Genomic DNA, 20,837 nt, shown 5'->3' on the forward strand with positions numbered 1-20,837 from the left:
ACTCATTCGTTTCAATGGGTCTGTGTACATGAGTGTTTTCTTTCACGCATCAGTTCTGCGTTACGTGAAAAACACAGCATGTTCTATATTCTGCGTTTTTCACGCAGCCCTGGCCCCATAGAAGTGAATTTTTCAGTGATGGTTGCTAAGAAATGTTGTTTGTAAACCTTCCGTTTTTTTATCATGCGTGTGAAAAACGCTTCAAAACGCATTGCACCCGTGCAGAACAAACTGCACGCAATCGCAGACAAAACTGACTGAACTTGCTTCCAAATGGTGCGAGTTTCCCTGAACGCGTCCGGACCTAATCCGTCACGCTCGTGTAAAAAAGAGGCCTTACTAGCTACACAGACTACAAAGGCTTAGAGGGAGCGTCTAATAGATCCGTCTTGCTCCGCATCCCAGGACGCAGTCAAAAGCGCTGCTTGTGTGCGTCATGGGAACGCAATAAAAAGGAACGGAATGTATTCTGGTGCGCTATGTTCTCTTCAGTTCAGTTTTGTCGCCAATGACGATGAATGGGGACAAAACGGAAGCTTTTTCCCTTCGCTATTGAGATCCCACGACAGATCTTAATAGCGGAAAGGGAAAGCGCTGGTGTGAAAGTAGCCTGAGAGTCAAAATTAATTTTGAATTGCATTGATGTATTTTTGTTTCGGTGCTTGTGTCCTGCTGTCCATCCATCTACCGTCAGCACACAGCTGTGCTAGGCCTGTCCGGAGTCCTGACTGCAACATATGGAAACCATATTCCCTCTTTTTAGTGTAGGTGGACAGGTTCTTGAGATGTTTCAGTAGGAAATGACCTTCATTTGTTTAATTTTAGGAGAAAATGTGAATCCCCAGCTCTGGTGATTTTCCTGCTGCTGAATAGTTTAGTAATGTGTGTGACATGGGGGGCCGGGTGGGTGACGCCGTCTCCCCGGCGCTCTGCCGACTGTGGCCGTCGGCCTTTGTTGCAGTGTCACATTTTGTCAGTCACACACATCCGCACAAAAATAAAATGATTAAACTTGTTTCCTAATGAAAAGAATCGGTTTCCAAAGGTATGCCGGTTACCAGAGCAATGGCCGCAGAGGGCCGTGAACCCAGGAGGGCGGCTATTCTCACATCAGCAGATTGGAGTTATGTGTTTATGGAGGCATGCTGTCTATTATTGTGGGGCCAGCTCACAGACTTTGTCCTTGTATCTTTCTATAAGGGTCACCGGCTGCAGTAAACGCCTGAGATCCCTTTGCTGTCTTGGAGTCCATGCACGTTTTTGCTTTACGGAATCAGTTTTTTTTTTAGGTCGCCCTAAATATTTTTCAAAATACCATTTAATATGTAGTAACAAGTGGGTGTTCCCCCCAGGGAGTGTGTCCCCAGGAAACTCACTGTTAATCAGCTGAATGTTAGGACGGCTTTCGCTTAGTGATTAGTTGCTTGATTCGGCTTTTAAACCATATGCGAATGAGCAGCTCGGTGCACCAAGGGCGGACCCATGCCAGTCTGTGCACCCTTGTTCCTCCTGCTTCCTCTGCCAGCCTCTCTCTCCCTTTGATTTGACAGGGCCAAGTTTCTGCTTAGTTATCTCATCTGGCTTTGTCTGTCTCAAGAAGGAGAGGGAGGAGCAAGAGTGCACCGAGTGGCTTGGGCCCGCCCTCTGTGCACTTAACTTCTCATTTGCATATGGATTAAAAGTTTTCTCCAGAACGAAACAATGGCTCTGTAAGTGAAAGGTATCATTACCTCCGGTTGATCTAGTCCTACAAGGCATTGTACCTGGTTTATCAGTGAATTTCCTGGTGACAGACTCCCTTTAAGCAAGGTGCGAGGCTTCTTAAAGGGGTTCTCCAGGCTTCAGATATTGATGACTTATCCTTAGGTTAGGTCATCAATATCAGATCGATGGGGATTTAACCCACGATCAACTGTTTTGGGCAGCTGTGGTGCCGGAAACGTAGACATTGTATAGAGTGGAAACAGAAGGCTCCATATAGTAGTTTCCAGCGCCAGCGTACAGAAGCTCGGCTCCCACTGAGTGAGTGGCAGCTGTTCTGCAGTACCCTGGGATGGCCACTACAAGTTGTATGGCGCTGTCTGCTTCCAGCTACATTCACGGCAGGCCGAAACAACTGATCAGTGGTGGTGCTGGTTGTCGGACCTCCATCCTAAGGATGGGTCATCAATTTCTATATTCTGGAGAACCCCTTTAAGATTTTTTTTTCTAGTGTAGCTCTGCCTGCACTATTCAGTAGACCCATGGTACTTGCACACATTCATGTTCTTAACCAGTCGCTTCGACTACCACATGGGACTTACCACAGTAGTAACCCTTGTTCAGTAAGCTGATCTTATATCTCCCAACACTCTCTGCTGGTTCATTGTCTTTCGGCCTCATGCACACGACCGTTTTTCGGGTCCGCATCCGAGCCGCAGTTTTTGCGGCTCGGATGCAGACCCAATCACGTCGTTGGGGCTGCAAAAGATGCGGACAGCACTCCGTGTGCTGTCCGCATCCGTTGCTCCGTTCCGTGGCCCCGCCACAAAAATATAGCATGTCCTATTCTTGTCTGTTTTGCGGACAAGAATAGACATTTCTACAATGGGCCGCCCGTCTCAATACCAGAAAAAAACATTTCCGTTTGGTCCTCATTCATTCTGAATGGAAAGAAATCCGTTCAGGATGCATCAGGATGTCTTCCGTTCCGGCAGCACTCTGTTTTGTGACCGGACACAATACCGCAGCAAGCTGGTCATAAAGACGGAAAAAAATGGATCTGGCACTGAAAACAATGTAAGTCAATGATCAATGGTATAAAAAAACCTGATCTGTCCCCCATTGACTTTCAGTGTATTTAGTGACGGATCCCTTTATTTATTTTTTTGTTGTTTTGATTTCACACAACCGCATCCTAACGATGCATTCTGATGTGCAAAATCAAAACGGATCCATTTAATTCCTTTATTGAATGTCAATACTGGAATTAACAACATAAGTGTGAAAGTAGCCTTAGGGTCCATTTACACGTCCGCAAAATGGGTCCGCATCCGTTCTGCAATTTTGCGGAACTGGTGCGGACCCATTCATTTTCAGTGTGCTGTCCGCATCCGGACTTCCGTTCTGCGGCCCTGCAAAAAAATAGAACATGTCCTATTCTTGTCCGCAGACACAGACAAGAAAAGGCATTTCTATTATAGTGCCGGCCATGTGCGGTCCGCAAAAAGTGGAACGTACATGGCCGGTGTCCGTGTTTTGCACATCCGCAATTTGCGGACCGCAAAGCAGTTACGGACGTGTGAATGGACCCTTAGCTGATGAAACCATTTTGCACCAAAACTGCCCCACAATTCTGATGCAAAAATCTTTCCCAAATTAAGCCAAAGAGTAGTTGGTATAGAGTCAAAGAAAGTGTCTCCCTGCACCACATGTATCAGCCGGCCCTGTGATAAATCTGCTGCAGGTCTACACTTAGGCCTCTTTCACACAAGCGTGACGGATTGGGTCCGGGTGCGTTCAGTGAAACTCGCACCATTTTGCAAGCACGTTCAGTCAGTTTTGTCTGCGATTGTGTTCAGTTTTTTCCGCGCGGGTGCGATGCGTTTTGATGCGTTTTTCACGCGCGTGATAAAAAAACTGAAGGTTTACAAACAACAACATCTAGCAACCATCAGTAAAAAACACACTGTATCCGCACTTGCTTCCGGATGCAATGCGTTTTTCACTGAAGCCCCATTCACTTTTATGGGTCCACGGCTGTGTGAAAAACGCAGAATTATAAAATATGCAGTTTTTTTTTACGCAACGCAGAACTGGTGCGTGAAAAAAAAAAAAACCGCTCATGTACACAGACGCATTGAAATGAATGGGTCAGGATTTAGTGCGGGTGCTATGCGTTCACGTCACGCATTGCACCCGCGCGGATGCATGTACTGTGAGCATTGGTCGGCTCGAGTCTGCTAAAACAGAAGCCGCTCATACAAAATGGCTCTCCCTTCTGTCTCATATAGGGGACCGCTCTGGTTGACGACAGTAAGCTTGAGCGAATCGACCTTCGGATCATACGAAGTCGATTCATTCAAATACTTAGATTTTAACGCTATTTACGTACAGCATTAAAATGTATTGGCTCCGTGGCGCATATATTCTTGTCGCCTGAAGTTGTGCAAGACTTTGGCGAATTCCTCCTATATTCATATCTGCGTATTGAAAAAGAATTTAAAATAGATATCTGAACTGGGCTCTGGTACTGGCTGGTCCCCCGGTTACAAAGCCCACTTCGGATTGCTATTTTAAATAGTTTTTCAATACGCAGATATCCACGTTGCTAATACATTTTAATGCTGTACGTAAACGGCGTTAAAATCTAAGTATTTGAATGAATCGACTTTGGATCTATGATCCAAAGGTCGATTGGCTCAAGCCTAGACGACAGTCTACCCGAATAGGGCAAATGGACTGTGCTTGTATTCATTGGACAATCCCTTTACAGCTAAATACTGATAAATGATCTCCGTTTCGGCATTCTATACACTGTTATGGGGCGGTGGTCTTTCCATTGGAGCTGTGAGGAGCAGTACAGACACATGGGAACCTCAGAAGAAGACCCTTTGACTTGCTGGTAGCACTTATAAACACTGATGTAAATCCAGTCTTAAAAGGGTTGTGCAGCCAGTACATATTGATGACCTATCCACAATATCTGATCGGTGGGGGTTCGACACTTGGGACCCCTGCTGATCAGCTGTTTCAAGAGGGTGCGGCGCGGTGTCCTCTTCGTTACACTGCACGTTCTCCCCCCTGTGGCGTGGTGTTATTACAAGTACTCACTTCTTTCAAGCAAATGGAGCAAGTACTTGTAATTACACTTCACTTCCTAGGCGATGCTTAATAATGAAGAAGTAGCGCTCGTATGGAGCGTCGCCTCCTCTTCAAACAGCTGATCAGCAGAATTGCTGGGTGTCGGACTCCTGCCGATCAGATGTTGATGACCAATCCGCAGGACAGGTTATCAATATATACAGACTGCACAACCCCTAAGGGTACTTTCACACTTGCGTTAAAGAAATTTAATACCGGATCCGTTTTTCCGGATGACACTGGAGAGACGGATCCGGTATTTCAATGCATTTGTCAGACGGATCCGCATCTGGATCAGTCTCACAAATGCATCTGTTTGCGTCCGGATTGCAGGATCCGGCAGGCAGTTGCGTTGACGGAACTGCCTGCCAGAATGCTCTGCTGCAAGTGTGAAAGTAGCCTTAGAAGACAACTGCCTTTTCTTTTATGTATATTAGATTAGCAGTCCACCTAATTAGTCAGCCTCTGCAGTACCATGTGACCCCCAATCTGACTCTCCAAATGCACAGCGTCTCCAGGCACGAGTCCCTGTGAGGAATGCATAGAAGGGATGACTTCTGTTTCACATCTTAGATGCTTTGTATTTGGAGGGTCACAGTCCAGATCACATGGAGGAATGGCGGCTGATAAATCAGGAATATAGCCATTGGTAACAGAGTTGTCGGCACTGCTATTTTCTCGCCCATATTCCTTGGGGGACACAGGAAACCATGGGTATAGCTCTGCTCCCTAGGAGGCGTGACACTAAGTGAAAGCTGTAAGCCCCTCCTCCATCAGCTATACCCTTCAGCCTGGAGAAGAGACTGCCAGTTTTTGCTTAGTGTCCAAGGAGGCAAGACACCCCCTGCTTATGCAGGGTTGTTTTCCTATAATTTTATTTTTGCGTTTTTTGTTGTTTTAATTCGATTTTTTTCTACTTACAGGGACAACAGAGGCGCATTAGACCCCTCTGTTTCTCCCGGGGTTGAGTTGCGCCAGTGCCGGTAATTCCGCACTGCCGCCTCCCCCACAGAAGACAAGGTGGACCAGGGCAGCCTCGCTCCCCTGCGTCCCGCCAGCTCAAGGGTCGCCCGCACGCCAAGTCCCTCCCCCGGCTTCCTGCCACTGCGGTGCCAGTAGCTGAAGGGGCGACCCTGCTGGATGGATTGAGGGCGAAGACAGCGTATGGTGAGAGTGGCTGCTCCAGCCTCCCCTTCCTTCCTCCCACCGCTGCTACATCCCCCCCCCCCCCCCCCCCCCCCATGGGCATATCGTACCGGCAACCTCCGGGTATCATTTGGGGGGGACTTTATCTGGGCAAAATCCTTTATTTAGCGGCAGGGCACGAACTCTGCCTTCAGGGGACGGCTGTATGCAGGAGGCCGTCTGCCACATCAGGCGCGGCGGGGGCCGTTTTCTTGGCGCGAACGGCGCCATTTCATCTGGCCGGCACTCATCCACCTCGGGGGTTAAAATCATTTTGCCGCGCGCGCGCGGCTCTGCGTCTCTTTCAGCGCGGCAAGGGGTGGGCGGAGCTTCACAGCGCTCCGCTACTTCCGGTTTCGTCGGGCTCCACATCGCATAGTGCTGCGTGGAATCCTCTCTGCGTCCGATCCTGAAGCTATTCATCCCCGTGCCTGCTGCCTCTCCTCCACAGCCTCCTTCAGTCTGCTCCCCTTGCTGCTGCCGCTTGCATCATCCGGGTCTGGTAGGACTGTTAACCCCCTCCGTGCCACCAGTACTGTTGTTGGGTGTAATCCCCGTTCCTTTTGCCCTGGGGTCTCCCACTTTAAGGCAACATTTTTTCCACCATGTCAGACCCTTCTGCAGCCGCCAAGCCTTGGTACCATGCCTGTACTGCTTGTAGGGAACCCTTTCCCCGGGGGCAGTCTGATCCGCACTGTCCTGCATGCCGAGTTCCACCGCAGCCTCAGTCGCCCGCTGTGTCGCTCCCTGCTTCCTCTGACCCGCCTGACTGGGCTAGATCCCTGTCCCAGGCCGTGGAAAGCCTCACTCATGTCGTGGGCCGCCTAATAGACAGGCCGCCTACCCCGCAGGACGCCACTCTTACTGTCGCGCCCTCCGGGTCCACCGCTTCTGCCGCTGCAGCGGGTTCACCCCTTGTTAGTGACCCCTCCCGAGCTAGGCACTCTCAGAAGCGTCTTAGAGTAGAGCGAGCCTCCTCCTCGGATGCCTCCCTCTCCCCGCCACGCGTGCGCACTCAGACGAGCCTCTCCTCTCCAAAGGATTCGCTCTCTGAAGGTGAATTGGCGGTTTCAGATTTGGAAATGGACTCGGCCCTGCCGTCCAAGCTAGCCTCTGCGATGGGTCAACTCATCTCGGATATTCGTGACACCTTTAAGGTGCAAGATGACCCCCCTAGCTCTGACGCAGCTAGCGTCTCCTTTATCAGACCCAGGCAGGCCTCAAAAGTCTTTCCAATCCACTCTGATTTCTCCTCCGTGGTGTCTAAGGCTTGGGCTCGCCCGGACGCCCGTTTTGTCAATCCCAAGAAGCTGGACATTTGCTATCCTTTTCCAGCCGATGTCGTGGCCACCTGGTCGTCCCCACCCAAGGTGGACCCCCCTGTGGCCCGTCTGTCAAAGAACACGGCCATCCCTGTTCCCGACGGGTCCTCTCTTCAGTCAGCGGAGGACCGTCGCATGGAGACCCTTTCCAAGGGCATTTTTGCTGCCTCCGGTTCTGCTCTCAGACCGGTTTTTGCCTCTGCTTGGGCAGGTAAAGCAATCTCTGCTTGGGGTGCGCAGCTGGAACAGGAGTTGGACTCGGACGTCCCCATCCAGGACCTACGTTCCTTGGCCCAGCTTATTATTCGGGCCGGGAATTTTGTTTGTGAGGCCTCCCTTGATGCGGGAGCCCTTATTGCACGCTCCTCCGCCCTGGCGGTTTCCGTCAGGAGGGAGCTCTGGCTGAAGGTTTGGAAAGCAGACGCTGCCTCCAAACGTTCCTTGGCGGGGCTACCGTTTGCGGGTTCCCGCCTTTTCGGGGTCCGCCTAGACGAGCTTATTTCGGAGGCCACGGGTGGTAAAAGCACCCATCTTCCTCAACCCCAAGCCAGGGGCGCCCCCCGCGGACGCCCCGGTGCGTCTCGTTTTCGGTCCTCCCGCAGGACCTCTGGGGCTCCCCCCGCAGCTGCCGCTTCGGCCCCTCCCCAGGATAAGCGTAGGAAGCCGTTTTTTCGGGCGCAGCCCTCCTGGCGCAGGCCGCAGGCTGCCCGCACACCCGCAGCAAAGCAGTCCTCTGCCTGAAGGCGCGCCCCCACCCACCCGGGTGGGGGGCCGGCTCCTCCTTTTCAGGGACATCTGGATGGCTCACGTCTCCGACGCCTGGGCTCTCGAAATTGTGTCCTCAGGATACAAAATCGAATTTGCGTCCTTCCCTCCAGATCGGTTCTTTCGCTCCCGCCCCCCGCGGGACCCGAAAAGCGCGGCTGCGTTCTCCGCGGCTGTTCAAGCCTTACTGGACAGGGGGGTGATTACCCCCGTTCCTCTAGAGGAAAGGTTCCAAGGGTTCTATTCGAACCTCTTTGTAGTTCCCAAGAAGGGAGGTTCGGTGCGGCCCATTTTGGACCTCAAAAAAGCTCAACCGTTTTCTCCTCCGACGGTTTCGGATGGAGTCCCTCCGTTCCGCGGTGGCTTCCCTGGAGCAGGGAGATTTCATGTCTTCCATCGATATACAGGATGCCTACCTCCATGTTCCGGTAGCCCGGTGTCACCATCGCTTCCTCCGATTCGCCGTGGGGGACCTCCACTTCCAGTTTGTCGCCCTTCCCTTTGGGCTGGCAACAGCCCCCCGGGTGTTCACCAAGGTCCTGGCCCCGGTTTTGGCCTTACTCCGTTCCAGGGGTGTTTTTCTGCTACCGTACTTGGACGATATCCTCATCAAGGCTCCGTCCCTTTCCCAAGCGGTTGCCAGCGTGGATCTCACTCTAGAGACTTTGGCGAGATTCGGTTGGGTCATCAACTTCCCCAAGTCCTCCCTTCCTCCCGCCAGACAACTAGTCTTCCTGGGAATGCTTTTAGACACGGAAGCGGCGGAGGTACGTCTTCCCTCGGAAAAACGACTGACCCTCCGTCGGGCGATTCGGGGTCTCCTTCTCCACCGTCGACCGTCCTTCCGCTTCTGCATGCGGGTCTTGGGGCAGATGGTTGCCTGCTTCGAGGCGATCCCATTTGCGCAGTTTCACTCCCGCCCTCTCCAACGGGCGATCCTCTCCTCCTGGGACAAATCGCCGGAGTCTCTGGATCATCCCTTCCATCTATCGCCTCCGGTGCGGTCATCTCTCCACTGGTGGTTGCAGTCCCCTCTTCTGGGCAGGTCCTTTCTGCCGCTCAACTGGTTGGTGGTTACAACCGATGCCAGTCTCTTGGGCTGGGGAGGCGTGTTTCCTCCCCGATCCGTCCAGGGCATTTGGTCTCCATCGGAGTCCAAACTCTCGATCAATGTCCTGGAGCTGAGAGCGGCCCTTCTGTCTCTGCGACACTGGACTCATCTGCTGAAGGGTCATCCAGTTCGTGTGCAATCGGACAACGCCACGGCCGTGGCGTACATAAACCACCAGGGGGGCACTCGCAGCGTTGCAGCAATGCGGGAGGTCACCAGCATTCTCCGTTGGGCGGAAGCCCACGTCCCGGCCCTATCTGCAATTTTTATTCCAGGGGTGGACAATTGGGCGGCGGACTTCCTCAGTCGCACCACCGTCGACCCCGGCGAGTGGTCTCTTCACCCGGAGGTGTTCGAGGCCATTTGCCTTCGTTGGGGCATACCGGACGTGGACCTCATGGCCTCCAAATTCAATCACAAGGTCCCCGCCTATCTGTCCAGGGCCAGGAATCCGGGAGCCTGCGGAGCCGACGCCCTCGTTCTTCCTTGGCGAGGCTTCGCGCGTCCATACATATTCCCTCCCATCCCACTCCTGCCCAAGGTCCTTCGGAAGATCACGGCGGAAGGTGTCTCGGTGATTCTGGTCGCTCCGGACTGGCCCCGCCGGTCTTGGTATGCCGACCTCATGCTGCTCCTGGCAGACGCGCCCTGGCCGCTGCCCGCCAGGGAAGATCTTCTCTCTCAGGGACCAATCTTCCACCCGCGTTTAAGGTCCCTACGTTTGACGGCGTGGTTGTTGAGACCACCGTCCTGACACGTAGGGGTTTTTCTGCGGACGTCGTCCGCACCATGATCCGCGCCCGTAAGCCGTCCTCTTCTAGGATCTATTATAGGACCTGGAGGACCTATTTGGGGTTCTGTGCCGATCTGGGGATTCCTCCGCTCCGCTTTTCTCTCCCCACCGTTTTGTCCTTCCTGCAGAGCGGACTTGCCCAAGGTCTGGGCCTTAGTTCTTTGAAGGGTCAGGTGTCTGCGCTGTCCATTTTGTTTCAGCGCCCACTGGCCCCCCTTGGCCCTGTCAAGACCTTCCTTCAGGGCGTGGCTCACGCGGTTCCCCCGTACCGCCCTCTGGTACCGCCCTGGGACCTGAACCTGGTTCTCTCAGCGCTCCAGGCTTCTCCTTTCGAGCCTCTGCGGACGGTTTCCTTGCGACTTCTGTCCTGCAAGGTTATTTTCCTGGTAGCCGTCACCTCTCTTCGGAGGGTGTCCGAATTGGCTGCACTCTCCTATCTGGAACCTTTCCTAGTGTTCCACCAGGACAAGGTAGTTCTTCGTCCGGTCCCTTCCTTCCTTCCTAAGGTGGTCTCCGCCTTTCATCTGAACGAGGACATCGTTCTCCCCTCTTTGTGTCCTTCCCCTTCCCACCCGCGGGAGAGGAAGCTTCATCGCCTGGACGTTGTCAGGGCGCTCAAGGTTTACCTGGAGGTAACCAGCTCTTTCAGGCGTACTGACTCGCTCTTTGTGGTTCCGGAGGGGTCGCGCAGAGGGATGGCGGCATCCAAAGTTGCTATCGCCCGTTTTGTCAAGATGGCTGTTACTGAGGCTTATCTCGCCAAGGGCAAGGTTCCGCCCCTCGGTGTTACCGCTCACTCCACTAGAGCGGTCGGGGCTTCCTGGGCTCAGAGGAATCGGGCTTCTACGGAGCAGATTTGCAAGGCGGCCACTTGGTCCTCCTTGCACACCTTCACCAAGTTCTACAGGGTGCATACTCATGCGTCGGCTGACGCTGCTTTAGGCCGTCTGGTGTTGCAGGCGGCAGTTGATTGATGCCTCTGGTGTTGGTCTAGTTTGTTCTGGTCACTCCCTTCTGGGACTGCTCTGGAACGTCCCATGGTTTCCTGTGTCCCCCAAGGAATATGGGCGAGAAAAGGAGACTTTTGTATTACTTACCAGTAAAGTCTCTTTCTCGCTCTTCCTTGGGGGACACAGCACCCGCCCTTCATTTGGGTTACAGTTGTGGTTCCGGCTTGGTTGCCCCCGTTGGGGCTCGACAGTTCTTTTTTCCGGTTGGTGGTTATCTTTCACTACTTGGACACGCAACTGGCAGTCTCTTCTCCAGGCTGAAGGGTATAGCTGATGGAGGAGGGGCTTACAGCTTTCACTTAGTGTCACGCCTCCTAGGGAGCAGAGCTATACCCATGGTTTCCTGTGTCCCCCAAGGAAGAGCGAGAAAGAGACTTTACTGGTAAGTAATACAAAAGTCTCCTTTTTATGATTACCTTTGGTCTAAATGATAAAGATTTTCCTGGAGTACTTAGGGTACACTGATACGGAGTGGTAAGTGTGCGGCGAGAACCACACATATGGTGGACGGACGGTGGGACGAATCCATACTGTGATATCCATCCAGTTCTTTGTCTATTGGACTTTCAGCGGATAAAAGCCACAGACTAAGCCATAACTAAGAGCGCTCCTGCGGCATAGTCTATTGCTTTTATATCCCGGAAGTCCAATAAAGTTGTTTTGTTTTATTCAAAAGCCTAGAGAGTGCTGAATGTTTGTTTTCAGAAACCTGGTTTAAAAGACATCTGTCAGCAGTTTTGTACCTATGACACTGTCTGACCTGTTACATGTGCGCTTGGCAGCTGAAGGCATCTGTGTTGGTCTTATGTGCCTGCACTGCTGAGAATAATGATGTTTTATTATATGCAAATGAGCCTCTAGGAGCAACGGGGGCGTTACCATTACACCTAGAGGCTCTGCTCTCTCTGCAACTGCTGCACTCTCTGCACTTTGATTGGCAGGGCCAGATGTGATGTCATTTTCACTGCCTGGCCCTGTCAATCAAAGTACAGAGGGCGTGGCAGTTGCAGAGAGAGCAGAGCCTCTAGGTGTAATGACAACGCCCCCGTTGCTCCTAGAGGCTCATTTGCATATATTAAAACATTGTTTTACTCAGTAATGTGGACACATATGAACATGGGACCAACACAGATCCCTTCAGCTGCCAAGCGCACATGTAACAGGTCAGCCAATGTACAAAACTGCTGACAGATGTCTTTTACAGGCACCTGCACAGGGTGAGGATCACGTGCTGTTTTTCTGCGCGGATACTTGCGTGGAAAAACCACCGTGTAATGCAGTACCATCAAAGTGTATGAGATTGGACAAATCACATGCACATCTTGCCTTTTTCTTCCGTGCAATTCTTGGTGCGGATTTCCCCCATTTCAATGGATCTGAGAGCTGCAGCAAAACCACAAGTAACACATGCAGTTTTTGGTGTGGAAACGCACAGAAATCCGCACCAAATCTGCAGGTACCCTAATGGAGACGGCTCGGGTTGTGGTAACCGGGCGCATTTGGAAAAAGCGTGAGTCGGCTCTTTACTAACGTATTCAAACAGGATTTTGTCACTGCTGAAGGGTTAACTAGATTACAAGGTCTGTCTTTAGTCAGGAGCACGCCCATGTTCACAGGCTCCACCTGGACAGAGCGTGACATTCCTGCAAGGTTTGTATCGTTGCTTCAGAGGATTAATTATTTTCAGTTAATATTGTGGATTTTACTTCCCTCTAATTGTAAATTCCTTGCATATATTCGCCCGCCGGGAAGCCGGCTGATGTTGCCACCATACAGATATGTTACGTGTCTTGTGTTTTTTTTTTTTTTCTGTAGGTGCCAGCAGCGGGTGTCCAGACAATAAAGACTGAGCCGGACATCAAACAGGAACCTATATCTCAGCATGAAGAAGCAAAAGTAATCACCCCCTCTACTGTTTTTGATGAGAACCTATCATAATGTGGTGCACGGATTTCCCTGTGTTGGTTAGGACCCCCGGCCTGCAGTTGGGCAGGATTGGTGGGTGAGTTGGCAGAGGGTGTCTTGTTTCTGTCAGCGATCCCGGAATTTCCATAACCATACCCCTTGGGGATTATGTACACTCCATTTACAGAATGTAATATTATACTAGGCGTGATGTCCCCAGCCTTAATCGCTACCAGGGGGGACAACCGAAGGAACTGGACCCTCACGCCCTACATGCATTATCGCTGTGGTGGAAGAGATGGCCTTTCCAGCTAAAAGCGAGTTTTCAGTTTCTGGCTGGAGATTACCTTTACTGAAGGCTTCCAGCCCAAACATATGAACTTAGTGTGGCCAGACATGTAAACCTTCTGCTAGACCGTTAGAAGCAGGCACAACGAGGGCCTAAAAGAGCAGTACCTCTGCTGGAGCTGAGCGCAAGAAAACCTACAATTATGGAGATACAGGTGACCGATCTAGAAAGATAGGTTCATCAGAAAATGACCTGTTGCTTAGATCAACTTTTTATGTAAGACATAATTTTTTATTTATTTATACATTTTTACAAATTTTGGATGATATTTTTTCCCCCCTCTGTCCCTATCTATATTTATAAGGCATCTGTCAGCGGATCTGTACCTATGACACTGGCTGACCTGTTACATGTGCACTTGGCAGCTGAAGACATCTGTGCTGGTCCCATGTTCATATGTGCCCTCAGTGCTGAGAAAAATGATTTTTATATATATATATGCAAATGAGCTTCTAGGAGCAACGGGGGCGTTGCCATTACACCTAGAGGCTCTGCTCTCTCTGCAAATGCCACACTCTTTGCATTTTGATTGTCAGGGCCAGGCATGGTGACGTTTACACTACCTGGCCCTGTCAATCAAAGTGCAGAGGGTGCAGAGCCTCTAGGTGTAACGGCAACGCCCCCGTTGCTCCTAGAGGCTCATTTGAATATAGTAAAACATCATCATTTTGCTCAGCAATGCGGGCACATGTGAAGATGGGACCAACACAGATGCCTTCAGCTGCCAAGTGCACATGTAACCGGTCAGCCAGTGTCATAGGTACAGATCTGCTGATGGATGCCCTTTTATAAAAATAAAAAAAAGTCTAAAATCCTGCTGTTTTCACACTCGCCACTAGGCGGAAAATATGTCAAGACTGCCAGTTCTTTGAGAGCAGCCGTATGGGCCATAGACACAATAGATTGGAGGGGACCTTTATATGGAAGAGTTTTCGAGTCATGCTCTGTGCAGAGGTCAGGAGAGAGGGGATAAGGCTACTTTCACACTCACGTTCAGATAATACAACCGTCTGGATCCGTTCAGAACGGATCCGTTTATATTATCTTTAACATAGCCAAGACGGATGCGTCTTGAACACCATTGAAAGTCAATGGAGGACGGATCCGTTTTCTATTCTGCCAGATTGTGTCATAGAAAACGGATCCGTTCCCATTGACTTACATTGTGTGTCAGAACGGATCCGTTTGGCTCAGTTTCATCAGACGCAAGCAGCGTTTTGGTGTCCGTTTCCATAGCAGAATGGAGACTGAACTGATGCATTCTGAGCGGATCCTTTTCCATTCAGAATGCATTAGAGCAAACTGATCCGTTTTGGACCGATTGTGAGAGCCCTGAACGGATCTCACAAACAGAAAGCCAAAACGCCAGTGTGAAAGTAGCCTTAGCGGTGATATCACCTATTGTGACTTCTGTGTTATCTATACAGAGGTGACATATGTCATTGTAAACCTGGCTGTGATAATAATGCAATGTCTCCTGACAAGTTAGGCTACTTTCACACCAGTCGTCATGGATCAGCAAAGACGCTTCTGTCATAATACTACAACCGTCTGCATCCGTTATGAACGGATCCGGTTGTATTATCTCTAAAACAGCCATGACGGATCCGTCTCTAAAACCATTGTAAGTCAAGGGGGGAGGGGCGCGGATCTTGGACATAAAAGAAAACTGATCCATCTTGCACCGCACCACATCGCAGACAGAAAAAACGCTGCTTGCATCGCTATTCTGTCCGCGATAGGGACGCAACCAGACGGAATGGAATGCGTTTTGGAGCAATCAGCTTTGTTCAGTTCAGTTTTGTCCCCATTGACAATGAAAGGGGACAAAACGGAAGCGTTTCCCCCCCCCCCGCTATTGAGATCCGTCATAGGAAAGGCAAAGCGCAGATGTGAAAGTAGCCTTATCTGTACAGAACAGGAAGTCTCAACATGGCGGCCAGTGTGAAAACTGCATGGTTTTAGTATATTTCTTATGGGAATTTGTCACCAGTGACCTCCCTATCCACCTGTATACCTAGACACATATTAAAAATTATTTTTTAATTTTGTTGATCCGAGGTGCCATTCCTGAGTTCTGATACTCTTAATATGCAAATTAGCCCTCTGGTGCAATGAGGGCATTACCGTTGCTCTTGTTGTGACCAGTACCTCCCTGGCTGCTTTGATTGACAGTGCCAGGGAGCAGCAAAGCAGTGAGGAAGGGGTGGAGCAATGGTGACACCCTTATTGCACCAAAGGCCTACTTTGCCTCGGATCAACACTGTTGTAATTGGGTGATCCACAGCTATGTCTCTATGCAAACTGTTTGAAAGGGAGGTCGCTGGTGATGGATTCCCGTTAAATATAGATAATTAGATTGAAAATTAAAACAAAAATCACCAAAAATGAAGAAATATATATTTAACATAAAAATGGGATCTAACCATTAGATCATCTTCCGATGACACATTCCCCTTAGGGGTTCCCTTAGGCACTCTGCATAGCACATTTACCGGTACATACTTCTCCTCTACCACATCTTGTGCTCTCTTGTTTTAGATGCCTTTCCGACCAAAACAAGAAAATGATGATGGGCTCCCGAGTAGACTCTTGGCATCGGAGTTCCGATCTTTAGTTGTTAGTCGGCCAGCAAGAAACAGTGAGACCATCATCAAAGACAATCGAGAGAATGTGGCTAATTTCAAGAAGTTCAGGAAGGTAATAATGTGAAGACGCTGATGGGATTTATCATCTGTAGTATTAGTGCACAACTATGAATACCGCTTATCCATGCTTGTCCCGCATGTTTAAGGGGACATCCGCAGAAAGAAAAGTTCTCCTTGGCAGTAAGGGAACCTGGTGTACCAAACCAAAAAACATTATTCGGGAATGCTAAGTACAGCGCCTCATCTGTTAGCTCTAGTCTGTGTTCTCCCTCTCTTTCCTTTCCCCCTGCCCCACACTATTGCGCTCTCTCTCTCTCTCTCTCTCTCTCTTTCTTTTCTCTCTCTCTATCTCTTTTCTCTCTCTCTCTCTCTATCTCTTTTCTCTCTCTATCTCTTTTCTCTCTCTATCTCTTTTCTCTCTCTCTCTCTATCTCTTTTCTCTCTCTCTCTCTCTCTCTCTCTCTCTATCTCTTTTCTCTCTCTCTCTCTCTATCTCTTTTCTCTCTCTCTCTCTATCTCTTTTCTCTCTCTCTCTATCTCTTTTCTCTCTCTCTCTCTCTCTCTCTCTCTCTCTCTTCTCTCTCTTCTCTCTCTCTCTATCTCTTTTCTCTCTCTCTTTTCTCTCTCTCTCTCTTTCTATCTCTTTTCTCTCTCTCTCTCTATCTCTTTTCTCTCTCTATCTCTTTTCTCTCTCTCTCTCTTCTCTCTCTCTTCTCTCTCTCTCTATCTCTTTTCTCTCTCTCTTTTCTCTCTCTCTCTCTTTCTATCTCTTTTCTCTCTCTCTCTCTATCTCTTTTCTCTCTCTCTCTCTATCTCTTTTCTCTCTCTATCTCTCTATCTCTTTTCTCTCTCTATCTCTCTATCTCTTTTCTCTCTCTATCTCTCTATCTCTTTTCTCTCTCTATCTCTCTATCTCTTTTCTCTCTCTATCTCTCTCTCTTTTCTCTCTCTCTCTCTCTCTATCTCTTTTCTCTCTCTATCTCTTTTCTCTCTCTCTCTTTCTATCTCTTTTCTCTCTCTCTCTTTCTATCTCTTTTCTCTCTCTCTCTTTCTATCTCTTTTCTCTCTCTCTCTCTCTATCTCTTTTCTCTCTCTCTCTCTCTATCTCTTTTCTCTCTCTCTCTATCTCTTTCCTCTCTCTCTATCTCTTTTCTCTCTCGCTCTATCTCTTTTCTCTCGCTCTATCTCTTTTCTCTCTCTCTCTATCTCTTTTCTCTCTCGCTCTATCTCTTTTCTCTCTCTCTCTATCTCTTTATCTCTTTTCTCTCTCTCTCTATCTCTTTATCTCTTTTCTCTCTCTCTCTATCTCTTTATCTCTTTTCTCTCTCTCTCTATCTCTTTTCTCTCTCTCTCTATCTCTTTTCTCTCTCTCTCTATCTCTTTTCTCCTCTCCCTTCTTTCTTCTCCTTCCTCTCTCTCTCTTCTCTCTCCTCTCTCTTCTCTCTCTCTCTCTATCTCTTTTCTCTCTCTCTCTATCTCTTTTCTCCTCTCCCTTCTTTCCTTTTTGTATTTCTCTCCTCTCCCTTCCACCCTCTCTTTTCCGTTCTCTCATTCTCTTCTCCTTTCTTCTCTCCCTTCTCTCTCCTTCCTCTTTTTTCTTCTCTTCTCTCTCTCTCCCTTTTTCTTCTATCTTCTTTCCCTCTTCTCTTTCCTTCCTCTTTTTTTTTCTCTTCTCTGTCTCCCTTTTCTCTCTTCTTTCCCTCCTCTTTCCTTCCTCTTCTCTCTTCTTTCCCTCCTCTTTCCTTCTTCTCTTTTTTTATCTCTTCTCTCTGTTCTCCTTCTCTCTGCTTCCATTCTTTTCTCTCTCCTCTCCCTTTTCTCTCCCCTTTCTTTTTGTTGAGGACACGACTAATAAAAAGGAGTTTACAGTGTAGAACCTTTTTAGCTGTTGGCTGACATTAGATATGTGACATGCTGGAGCCAGGCTTGAGTCCATATAGGTAGGAGTATGCTGTTTGCTTGTGTCTAGATACCTCATATAGCAATATCCTCCATGTTAACAGATAACATATCCAGGAGCTGGAGGCTTTCCTCACATCATTGGAGGCTCTGATCTAATTGCACATGACAGGAAGAAGAACTCGGAGCTAGAACAGTGGCTGCGCCAGGAAATGGAGGTGAGGGGTGTAAAAGGGGAAATATAAAAGCAGAAGTTACACAGACCTGTTACTCACACTTATTTATGGTCCTTTTGTGGATCCTTCAAATATAGCTTTATTTTCTGATGGGTTTATGTACTGCAGTGCCAGCCGCAACATAGTGTGCGGGTACAGGAGATAAGATAATGTGGGAACCAGAATCGCCCACCTTGGTGCCCTTTTCAGGGAAGAAATTCATATTTACGTGAAAACCCACATTTTAGAAACTGGCACCCTCAGTCGCTGGATACATCCGTGCTGGCCTCACATCGTTCCTAGTCCTTTTGCTGTAGAGCTGACACTCCTGATCTTGGTGTCACCCGTGTACCTGCAGTGCAAAAGACAAACAGATCTGGGCCATTGGCTAAAACAGCTCCGCAGTGTAATGTGACGTTTTATTATAATGGAACATTTACTGTAAGTTTTCTGTTTTTACAGGAGCAAACTCAACAGGCCAGAGAACAGTCACTGGCCGACGATCTTTTCAGGTGAGTCCTGCACATTCATTATCCTTTGTAGATCACCCGACCATCCTTCAGCAAACCTCCATCTACTACCCCCTCCCCCATCACTGCATGGTCAGCTGCATGCTATAATTTCTCGTGCATGGCATTGGGGGACACAGCACCATGGGTATATGCCCAGCTGCCACTAGGAGGCTGACACTAGAAACAAAAAAGTGTTGGCTCCGCCCAGGTGGGCTATACCCCTCTGCAAGAGCCGAGATACACCAGTCTAGTTCTAGTGTCCGTAGGAGGCAGACATGACCTGTTTTGCAGGTCATCCTGCTAATTTTATTTTTTATTTTATTCTATTTTTTTCTCCTTTTTTGTACAGGTTTCTTCAGGACGCAGGGGTGGCTCCATCGTGTTCCACTTTAGTTGCCCCCCTGCGGGCGCGTACTCAGGTACCCGGCAGCCACCCAGTCCCCACTATCTGCTTCCGCAGCGGAATTCCGGCGGACCCACGGCTCCCGTGTTGAGTCCGCCGAGGGGGTGGCTATTGCTGCGCCTGAAAACGTCGGAAGGTGAGTATGGCGGTACCCCACCCCCACCCCCTCCACCCACCACAACCACCTCTTGTCCTGGCCCCCTTTTTAGTTTAGGGAGGCTGATGGCTCTTGGGGGCACTGCACGCTTGCCTGGGCATTCTTTTTGCGGGGGAAAACTTCCTTGGGGCACCCTCGTTTCTAGGGCCTGGCCCTTTAAGACGGCCGATTCTTTCGGCTCCTTCCCGTACCTGCGGGTTTCTTCCGGCTAACTCCTGGCCTTCGGGGCCCCCGCACTCCCAGAGAATCTGTGCTGCGTCCCCGCTTCTGCTGCTGCCTCCGGGCGTTACCGCGATCGCGGGCGTCCGTTTCCGGCAGCATTTTTCTACTCGAGGCCCCGGCTTTTCTCCAGCCTAGGCCGCAGGTCACGTGGGGCGGAGCTTCGTCTCCGCCTTCTGCCTTCCCGGGTTTTTTTCTCCTCCCTCCCCTTTGTGGGCGGTGCCCTGGGAGCCGCGTTTTTTCCAACCAATCCAGCACCAGCGCGGGCTGCTGGGGGGGGCGTGTCTTTCTTGACTACCGGTTCCTGTCCTGCCTGCAGCTGTCGCATCTTGCTTCTCCTGCGCCTCGGCTCTCTGGACGTGCTTCTGTGGGACACAGCACCTTGGGTCTGGTAGGCAGCCTCTGGCTGACTCTTTTTTGCTTTGCAGGCTCCTCCATCGCCCTCATGTCTTCTTCTGGTCGGGCCCCCTCTCCCCCTGCCGCTATTTCCACTCATTACGCCTGTTCCGTATGTAATAGGAAGTTCCCATGCGGTCAGTCTTCCTCTCTCTGCGTGCAGTGCCTTCCCCCCAGGCCCACCCAGTCCGCCCCTGCGGCCCCCTCTTTGTCGGTCCTTCCGGAATGGGCTGCTACCCTGTCCCAGGCCATAGGTAACCTTGCCAGCCTCTCCCAATCCCTAGCGCAGTCCTTGGACCGTCTGCCCGCTCAGATTGCGGCCGCCTCGGGCAGGGACCCCCCCGCCGGGGATGTCCGTTCCCGCTCTGGTACGAGGTCCGGCAAGCGACCTCGCACAGCCTCGGCTGGGTCCCATTCTTCCTCAGCTACCCCGGATCACTCCCCGGTTAGGTCTGAGTCGGGCGAAATTTCTTCTTCAGCCGCTTCCGCCGTTCCTGGGGACTCCTCCGCTTCTGATTCTGAATCAGAGCGGTGCTCGGCGATGTCTGCGGCCATTCAGGACCTCATCAAAGCCGTCCGTGACGCGCTCCATGTGCAGGACGTACCCTCCTCCTCCTCCCTGGAGTCGGTGTCCTTCCGCCGGACTAGGCGTTCCACTGTGGTCTTCCCGAATCACGAGGATCTGGACGCACTTCTGGCTAAAGAGTGGCGTCATCCTGATCGGCGCCTTCATCTTACCAAGGCCTCTGACGTCCCCTATCCTTTTTCTGAGGAATCTGTCAATACTTGGACGGTTCCTCCTCAGGTAGACCCTCAGGTTGCTCGCCTGGCGAAGGCTACTACCCTTCCCCTGGCTGACGCGGCTTCCTTGTCGGATCCCGCTGACAAACGGGTCGACTCTTTGGCCAAGTCTGTTTTCATCGCAGCGGGTGCTGCCATCCGTCCTGCGTTTGCCGCCTCCTGGGTGGCTAAGGCCTGCGCTATCTGGGCAAAACAGCTTGTTCGCGCTTTACCCCCAGACTCTGATCAAGGGGAACTGGCAGTGCTTGCCTCTCAAATTTATCAGGCGTCCAAATTTCTTTGCGATGCCTCTATGGAATCGGCCC

The 20,837-nt window shown here is 50.5% G+C and overlaps 1 protein-coding gene and 1 long non-coding RNA gene across 3 annotated transcripts in view; one reads left to right on the top strand and one right to left on the bottom strand.

The window, feature by feature from the left end:
* The window catches only part of NBN (nibrin), a 54,229-nt gene that overhangs the window by 23,353 nt on the left and 10,039 nt on the right, over positions 1-20,837 (top strand). For both annotated transcript variants that reach the window (XM_040432263.1, XM_040432265.1), the window contains exons 12-15: positions 12,844-12,924; positions 15,824-15,982; positions 17,934-18,047; positions 18,507-18,556. In XM_040432263.1, the coding sequence (XP_040288197.1) occupies positions 12,844-12,924; positions 15,824-15,982; positions 17,934-18,047; positions 18,507-18,556 (404 nt within the window). The remainder of the gene's footprint in view (positions 1-12,843; positions 12,925-15,823; positions 15,983-17,933; positions 18,048-18,506; positions 18,557-20,837) is intronic.
* Positions 5,874-20,259, bottom strand: LOC121001273. The gene is made up of 3 exons (XR_005779018.1): positions 20,104-20,259; positions 7,711-7,714; positions 5,874-5,886 (listed from the first exon to the last, which is right to left on the bottom strand). It is a non-coding gene; the product is annotated as an uncharacterized LOC121001273 (long non-coding RNA).

Source organism: Bufo bufo, chromosome 5 (assembly GCF_905171765.1).
Source record: "Bufo bufo chromosome 5, aBufBuf1.1, whole genome shotgun sequence".
NCBI lineage: Eukaryota > Metazoa > Chordata > Amphibia > Anura > Bufonidae > Bufo > Bufo bufo.